This window comes from Arachis duranensis, chromosome 7 (assembly GCF_000817695.3).
Source record: "Arachis duranensis cultivar V14167 chromosome 7, aradu.V14167.gnm2.J7QH, whole genome shotgun sequence".
In the NCBI taxonomy this organism is placed as follows: domain Eukaryota; kingdom Viridiplantae; phylum Streptophyta; class Magnoliopsida; order Fabales; family Fabaceae; genus Arachis; species Arachis duranensis.
The window spans coordinates 54293757-54302782 of record NC_029778.3 but is presented as its reverse complement, the minus strand read 5'-3'; the positions used below and the strand labels follow the sequence as shown (position 1 = coordinate 54302782).

The 9026-nt window shown below is 36.2% G+C and overlaps 1 protein-coding gene across 1 annotated transcript; it reads left to right on the top strand.

Moving 5' to 3' along the window:
* The first annotated feature begins 7373 nt into the window (after positions 1–7373).
* LOC107459080 (3-ketoacyl-CoA synthase 4-like) lies at positions 7374–8768 on the top strand. The gene has a single exon (XM_016077293.3). It carries the CDS (start codon positions 7404–7406, stop codon positions 8742–8744), a length of 1341 nt encoding a protein of 446 aa, XP_015932779.1. The 5' UTR covers positions 7374–7403; the 3' UTR covers positions 8745–8768.
* Positions 8769–9026: the final 258 nt, after the last annotated feature.

The following is a 9026-nucleotide window of genomic DNA, read 5'->3' as shown; positions in this document are numbered from 1 at the left end:
CTAGATCGTCCAAGTAATACCTGAGCGAGTCAGGGTCGATCATACGAGGATTGTGGTTTGAAGCAATCTATGGTTATTCTGCAGGTCTTTGTAAGGTAGATGAAAGAGTAGGAGATGTTGGTATGTTATTTTTAATTGCATAAGAGAAAAAGGAATAAATAAATAAGGTAATTAGAACTCAAAAGTTGTGTAAACTATGAAAAGAGAATAGTTAAGGGTTTGAGTTTCTTAGTCTTTCTGAATTAAATCTGGTAGTACTATTTCTTTTGCTTGTGAGTGATTTTTTCAATGGCAGGCTATATGTGATTGACACTGGTTTGAGCAGCTGCCAGTACTCCTCCAGATCTGAATCCCAGGTTTAGTGTGGCTCGATTCTGATTGAGGGTGAAGCTCGTATAGTCCATTTTCCTTAATTATCCTACTCAAAACGCCACAAACAAGGTCAGATCTTCCGGATCAGAGAGTGCTACATCATTGGATTCTAGCCTCTACCATAGAGACCCTAATCTTCCCAAAAATCGACTGAACTGATGTGTCGAGAAGTCCCCAATGAAGTCATGGATTAGCCGTCTGAGAGATGTATATTCAAGATGTTGGTTTGTCATTGTCCAGTGAAAGACGCATTCTGAACCTAAGTAGACGTGGGTGTTTGTCAGGCATGTTCGTCTTAATGTGATGAATAGAGCTAATTTGTCAGATCATCCTATTCACCACGATGAAGTATGAATATACATCTTAGAATTAATCAAATACGGATCGAAGAAGAAATAGTAATACTTTTATTACTTCATAGGATTCAGCAGGGCTCCTTCCCTCAACCTTGGAGGTTTACAAACTCATACTAATAGAAAGTAAAACGTGTATATGGTAAAAGTGAAGTAAAAGTGTTCGAATAACATGAATTAAACCCCTTAAATACTAAACTAATGACTAGTAAGGGTAAAACAGTATTTTTAATGCTAAAATCCACTTCTAAGGCCCACTTGGTGAGTGTTTGGGCTGATCTTGATGAGATTCACGTGCTATGAGGTCTCTTGGATGTGGAACGCCAGCTAGGGAATCCTCTCTGGGCATTTGGACATTGGGCTCTGTTCCTTGGGCGCTGGATTCCAGAAAGAGGACAAGAAGTTGGCGTTGGACGCCAGTTTTGGGCCTTCTACTCCGAAACAATGTATTGACTATTATACATTTCTGGAAAGCTCTAAAATTCAGCTTTCCATAGTCGTTGAGAACACTCTATTTGGATTTTTTTAGCTCCAAAAAATCTCTTCCGAGTGCAAGGAGGTCGGATCTGGACAGCATCTGCAGTGCTTTCTCTGTCTCTGAATCAGACTTTTGCTCCAGCTCTTCAAATTCAGCCAGAAAATACCTAAAATGGTACAAAAACACACAAATTCAAAGTGGAATCCAAAAAATGTGAATTTAAAACTAAAACCTGTAAAAACTTAATAAAAACTAAATAAAACCTATTATAAGCTACATGAAAACTATGCCAAAAAGCGTATAAAATATTCGCTCATCACAAAACCAAACTTAAACTATTGCTTGCCCCCAAGCAACTAAAAATAAAATAGGATGAAAAGAAGATTAGGATGCAATAAATTTCCGAGTTTCCAATGAAGCTCAGTTTCAATTAGATGAACGGGACTTAGTAGCTTTTTGCTTCTGAATAGTTTTGGCATCTCACTATTCATTGAAAATTAGAATGGATGGCATCTTTAGAAACTTAGAATCCAGATAGTGTTATTGATTCTTCTAGTTCAGATCTTTTTGATTCTTGAACACAGCTTTCAGAGTCTTGGCCGTGACCCTAAGCATCTTGTTTTCTAGTATTACCACCGGATACAATAATGTCACAGACACTTTAACTAGGTGAACTTTTTCAGATTGTGACTCAGCTTTGCTAGAGTCCCCAGATTGAGGTGTCCAGAGTTCTTAAGCACACTCTTTTTGCTTTGGATCATGACTTTAGCCGCTCAGTCTCAAGCTTTTCACTTGACACCTTCACACCACAAACACATGGTTAGGGACAGCTTGATTGAGCCGCTTAGGCCAGGATTTCATTCCTTTAGGCCCCCTATCCACTGATGCTCAAAGACTTGAGACCCTTTTATACCCTTGCCTTTTGGTTTAAAGGGTTATTGATTTTTTTAATCTGCCCTCCTTTTCCCGCATTTTTGGTCAGTAATGAATTTTTCTGCTTTTTATTATTATCATTATATATAATTTTTTTGTAATTTTTCTTGCTTCAAGAATCAATTTTTAGATTTTTCAGATTATCAATAATATTTTTCCTTTTTCTTCATTGTTTCAAGAGCCAGCATCATAAAATTAAACTTCAAATATATACTGTTTATTCATGAATTCAAAAACTAAAGCAATGCCACCACATCAAAATAATTTAACTATTTTTTATTGGAAAACTCAAAAATTCTTCCATCTTTATTTCTTCTAAAAAATCTACTATTTTATTCATGTTTAGTGATGATAAGAAGAATAATTTATAGCTAATTGAAAAAATAAAAATTAATTAATTACTACTAATGCTTATGTAATCCTAAAAATTAAAAGACATAAAATCAAAATAAAAATAAAGACTTAATTACTACTAATGATCATGCAACTCTAAATTAGGATGAAAATATGTGAGACAGAAATAGGAATAGTCATAGAGTTGAAACTCAACAACCTTTAGTTTGAGGGATGTTGTTTTCTTCAGGCTGTGGGATGCATGGCTCTTCAACTTGAAGGGCGCATGATTCTTCAGCTTGAGGGGTCCTGGGCTCTTCAGGAGAGAGCTTCTGGCGCTTCAGCTCCTCAAGCTCACACCTTTGCTTCTCCTTCTCTTTGATCAGTTTGCAAATCATGCTAGTCTAATCTTTCTGTTCCTCTCTGAGCTGATCCAACGTGCTCTATAAGTGAATTACAGACGCCTTCAGCTGTTTCCAGTACTCCATTTGAGGGATCTCTTGGGATGCCTCTAGTGCCTTCCTCTTTAGGTTATCATCTTCTATCTTGGAGCTCTCTATCACTTGCTTGGTGATTGGTTTTTCACTGAAATAAAGTTGTCCACTTGGATCATAACCTTAGCCTCTTGGCATAGGTGAAAGATGAGATTTGGATAAGCTAGCATGGCCCTAGTGGAATCTCTATTTGATAGCTTGTAAATCTCACAGGGGGATTATTTGGTGGACTTCCACCTCATTTTCCATTATGATGTAGTGAATCATTACTGCTCTTTCAATATTGACTTCAGAGCAGTTACTTATGGGGACTATAGAACGCCCAATGAAGTCTAGCCATCCTCTAGCAATAGGCTTGAGGTTCGCCCTTTTCAGCTGGCATGGCTCCCCTTTGGTATTTTCAATCCATTGGGTTTCAGGCAGGCATATGTCCTCTAGGACTTGATCCAGCTTTCGGTTGGCTACAACCCTCTTGTTGTATGGCTCACAGTAATCCCTTTGCAGAGGTAGTTTGAAGACCTCTCTCACTCTGTCTAAGTGAAAGTACATGATCTTCCCTCTAACTATGGTGCAAAAGGTACGGATGGCTGTTCCATCCTTTTTTTGCTTATTTGTCATCCACAGATTTGCATAGAATATCCATATCATGTTGTATCCAACATTTAATCGGGATTACTTAGAATCTCCCAGCCTCTCCTTCGAATATGCTCTTGGATCTCTGGGTATTCTTCTTCTCCAAGGTTGAATTCCACTTCAGGGATGACTGGCCTTTTGCTCATTATCTTATGATAATGTTCCTTATGTTGCTTGGTGAAGAATCGAACAGGTTTGAAAACAACTGTTGAGTTGTCTTCTTTCTTATTCTTTAGGGCGGTCTTGCCACTTCTTGGAGCCATGGGATTGAATTCTTGATGAGAGAACAAGGCTCCTGCCACACCAAATTTAAGAATTTGCTCGTCTTCGAGCAAAAAGTAAGAAGGGAATAAGTAAAAAAAGAATAGAAGGAGAAAAGAGGGGGGAGAATTCAAATGAGAGGTGATGAGTGAGGGAGAGGGGCACGGTCATGCATATATATATGGAGGGATTTTCGAAAATAATCATGGATAAAAGATAAAGATTTTTAAAAAAGATAAAATAAAAAGATAAGTTGTTAACTTTAAAAGATAAAAAAAGATTTTAAGAGGATAGAAAAGGCATTAAAGGCAAGATACGAAAAGGATATGAAAAAAATATGAACAAGATAAAAAAGAGATTTTGAAAGATTTTGAAAATAAGTTGTAAAAGTTATTCATTTTTGAAAAGGATTTGAAAAATTTTGAAAAAAATGTTTTAACTTTGAAATTAAATTGAACTTGAGGTATTTGAATAAGATTTGATTTAAAAATTAAAGAATTTTTGAAATTAAATTGAATGAAGATGAGTTGAATCAAGATAAGATTGAAAAATTGAAGTTACCTCAATGCTGCTATGCTGGCATTTAAACGCCCAGAATGCTAGCATTCTAGCGTTTAGCGCCAGAGTAGTCCTCCCTGTGGGGCGTTAAATGCCCAGCTAGGGCCTCTGGCTGGCATATAATGCTAGGCTTATGCTCCCTTTTGGGCGTTTAAACGCTAGGCTTGTGCTCCATTCAGTATACCTTGCTACATATTTTACTGTGGATTCATCACCTTCTCCAGAAAATATAGAAAGTGCCTTGGGAGCTTTCCATGCTTGAGGCAATTGTACTTCTTAAACAAAATTAGGAAATGATGAAACAAAACGAAGTTGTTTGGTAGATTCAACCTGAAAACCACTCCTCTTCAATATTTGAATAACAACTTCTTTCACACTGTGTTGCCTCCATGCACTATTTTTAAGATCTCGAGGCAAAGTGGCTATTTGTCTTGACATTTTATTGAATATTTTTAACCATTCTTATTTTTCCCACCTAATTCAATTTTTGTAACAACATATTTTCTAAATCATAGTAACTCTTTCTTATTTCTTCTCGGATCATTGTGGTAAGAGAGTTAGCCATATTTGATGATTCGGAAATATCATGATTTGTCGAACTATTGGATTCTCGACATTTTGTTGAATATTTTTAGCCATACTTATTTTCACCATCTCATCCAATTTTTGTAACAACATATTTTCCAAATCATGATAACTCTTTCTTATTTCTTCTCAGATCATTGTAGTAAGAGAGTTAGCCATATTTAATGATTCGAAAATATCATGATCATTATTCATGATATTTTTTTAAAGTTGAATAGAGAAATTTTTTTTTCTAAAATTTGATCAACTTTACAGAGTTTTAAAGTTAATTTTTTTCTTTCTCTATTGATACTTTTCTATACAATTTGTCTCATTGAATGTGCCCTTTTGTTTTGTCAATTTTTAGCAAATCGAGAGTAGTTCGATATCTAATAGTTTGGAAGCGAAACTTAATCTTCTTTGCGAGTACCAGTTTTTTCAAAAGAGGAATGTTAGGGGCCAACACTTTTGTTAAATTCTGGTCAGTACTTAACCATCAAAAGAAAATTGAATGATTCTACACCATTAGATGTAATCTCACACTATTAAAAACATCATTGATGGCTAATTGATGGCTAAAAACCACAAAATCTGTTGGCCCCCTAGACTTTCTCTTTTTAAAATGCATCAAAGACCTTTCAAACAAATAGAAACTTAAGAAAATCTGAAGACATAAATAAAAAATTTTAAAAATAAATTGATCGAATTTAAAATTAATTACATTAAATTTAAATAAAACAGTAAAATTCCTTCGATTAGATCAAAGGATTTTTGAAATTGAAAATAAAATACTGAAATGTAAAATTAAACAAAAAAATTAGATAGTGCTTAAAAAATAAATTTGCAAGTAAAGTTTGCATAAAATATAATAAAAAATAAAAATACGTAAAAGGAACCATACATAAAATTGACTCAAAGCAGACTCAATAAATCGTTGGAATGTGAGTTTACGTGAATAATTTCTAAAATGAAGTTTCAATTTTTATACTTTCGAACATTCTCCTATTTATACAAATCTTTGACCAATCAAATTAAAGTATAACTCCCACGTTTATTAATTCATAAGTAATCGTCCCGCTTCCCGCTTCTTTTGCTGAACAGAAGTAACATTCAAAAACAACCATCAAAATCTTGAAACCTTCGATTCACTTGTTGACTGCTCATGACCGATTTTTGCTCAATTTTTTCTGCCAAAAGACTCTCTTTCAATATTTTTTTTTCGAAAACTCACACCCACTAACTCTCGAATACTCCTTCTTTCGAAATAAATTATTTTCGACTAACGATGTTAATCAATCTCCTCTAATAAAATCTAATTAATAAAAGAAATCATAAGGAATATCTGGATAACATTAAAAAATTTAATAGGAAGACCAACACATTTATTATCCAAATTATAGTTTTTCACATGGTTGGCCTCGAGATAAATGACCCCATAATGTGTGTGATAGGGAGAAAAAAATTGTATAGATAATTTAACAAAGGGCCTGAAAATTGTAGGAAAAGCAAGAAGACACGTTAACGGAGCAGAACCGGATTTCAAAAGGATGCGATAGATAAATAGATCACTCGTTAGATCTATAAATATATCTTCTCCAAACTCCAAAGTGTAACCCATGTTATCTGTCGACTACAATAATAAATCCAAGAACCTGGCTGCAATAATTATTATGGATTTGTTGGGGGAATGTCATAGACTCGTTGCCGCGTTTGGTTTTAACAATATGATACCGAAAATATAATTTCATATCTTAATATTTTAACTCAGTGTCCTATATATACTAATAAACAAATTAAATTATAGATTTCTTAAAATATAGTATAATAATAAGAAAAAGAGTTTAATGAATATGTCTTTTGAGGATATATGATAAAGTTATTATTAATGATTCTTTTAAAAAAATTATTTTGATAAATATAAAATAAATATGAATTTTATATGTATTTTATTAATAATTTAATTATATATTTTTATTAAGACACATGTTAATCAAAATTATCTTTCTAATGAAGGTATCATTTTCCTCGTTGAGAACGAAATTAAATAATAATAATAATAATAATAATAATAATAATAATAATAATTATTATTATTATTGTGGACTAACAATAAAGCATCTGAAAATAGTTACTAAACTAATTGTTATATCGATCTAACTTCTAAGCATTAAATATTACTGATTTTACTAAATGTGAAGCCGTGGCAGCCTCCGCTTGATTTGCATTGCTGCTTCAACCTCCCTTCCTACTTCTCTCTGGCCAATTGGCCATATATATACATGTACCGTCCCAAACTATATATATTGGGTAGTTGTTGCAGTTGCAGCCACCCAACCACTTTTAACTTCCTTGCATCTTTGCTCCCATATATATTATTGTCTACCACCATTAATATTCCATCTTATTAACTTAATTGATTGCATCATGATGAGTGACGACGCAGATTTCACGATCTCCCCCCTCCACCTCCACCACCTCAATCTCATCATCGTCCTCGCCGTCCTCATCATCGGCGCCACTCTCTACATCATCACCCGCCCCAGGTCCATCTACCTCCTCGATTCGTCCTGCTTCCGCCCACCGGACTACCTCCGCGTCGACTACAACCGCTTCATGGAACATTCCAGACTCACGGGGGAATTTGACGACTGTGCGCTTGAATTCCAGCGCAAAATCTTGCAGCGCTCTGGTCTTGGGGAAGAAACCTACTTCCCCGAAGCTATGCATGCCATCCCTCCAAACCCCTCCATGGCCGCCGCAAGACAAGAAGCCCAACAGGTCATGTTTGGTGCGCTCGACAATCTCTTTGCCAACACCGGCATCAAGCCGAAACAAATTGGAATCCTCATCGTGAATTGCAGCTTGTTCAACCCTACACCTTCTCTTTCCGCCATGATCGTCAACAAGTACAAGCTCAGGGAGAACACAAGGACCTACAATATTTCCGGGATGGGTTGCAGTGCAGGAGTGATAGCCATCGATATCGCCAAAGACTTGCTTCAAGTTCATAGAAACACCTACGCCGTGGTGGTGAGCACAGAGAACATCACGCAGAATTGGTACTTGGGGAACAAGAAATCAATGCTCATCCCTAATTGCTTGTTCCGGATGGGCGCTTCTGCGGTGCTTCTCTCCAACAAAAGCTCCGATAGGCGGCGTTCAAAGTACAAACTTCTTCATGTAGTGAGAACGCACAAAGGTTCAGATGACAAGGCCTACAAATGCGTGTTTCAGGAAGAGGACGATGAAGGCAAAACAGGGGTTACGCTTTCCAAAGATCTGATGATCATTGCTGGTGAGGCTCTCAAGACTAACATAACCACGCTGGGTCCATTGGTGCTTCCCATAAGTGAGCAGCTTCTGTTCTTCGTTACGCTGGTTGCGAAGAAGATGTTGAATACGAAGGTGAAGCCTTACATCCCGGATTTCAAGCTGGCTTTCAGCCATTTCTGTATCCATGCGGGGGGGAGGGCGGTGATCGACGAGCTGGAGAAGAATCTGCAGCTGAGGGCGGAGCACGTGGAAGCTTCTAGAATGACGCTTCATAGGTTCGGGAACACATCATCGAGTTCGATATGGTACGAGTTGGCGTACACGGAGGCGAAGGGGAGAGTGAGGAAGGGCCACAGAGTGTGGCAGATAGCTTTCGGGAGTGGGTTCAAGTGTAACAGTGCTGTTTGGGTTGCTTTGAAAAATGTTAAGCCTTCTCCCAATAATCCATGGGAAGATTGCATTCATAGCTACCCTGTTCAGCTTCTCACTTAATTATATTTCTTCCTTTTCTTTCTACTTTCTTCTTGTATGTATCAGTTAATTAGAACCACCTCTCTTTATTAATTAAACTATTGGGTCAGCAATATAACGTATGCTTCATCCTTGTAAATTAATAGTTTGCTTCATATATATTAATGTCATGTGATGTACGTGACGATACTCGCTATAATTCCTGTGCGTAACAATGATAACAGGGAGCAACTCAAATGAGAGGTTAACAAAGGTGTGATTTATTTATTTGGTCATATTTTAAATAAAAATAATATTTTTATA

What these genes read in the sequence shown, in the direction of transcription:
- LOC107459080 (XM_016077293.3), top strand. Translation starts at nt 7,404, where the DNA reads ATGATGAGTGACGACGCAGATTTCACGATCTCCCCCCTCCACCTCCAC.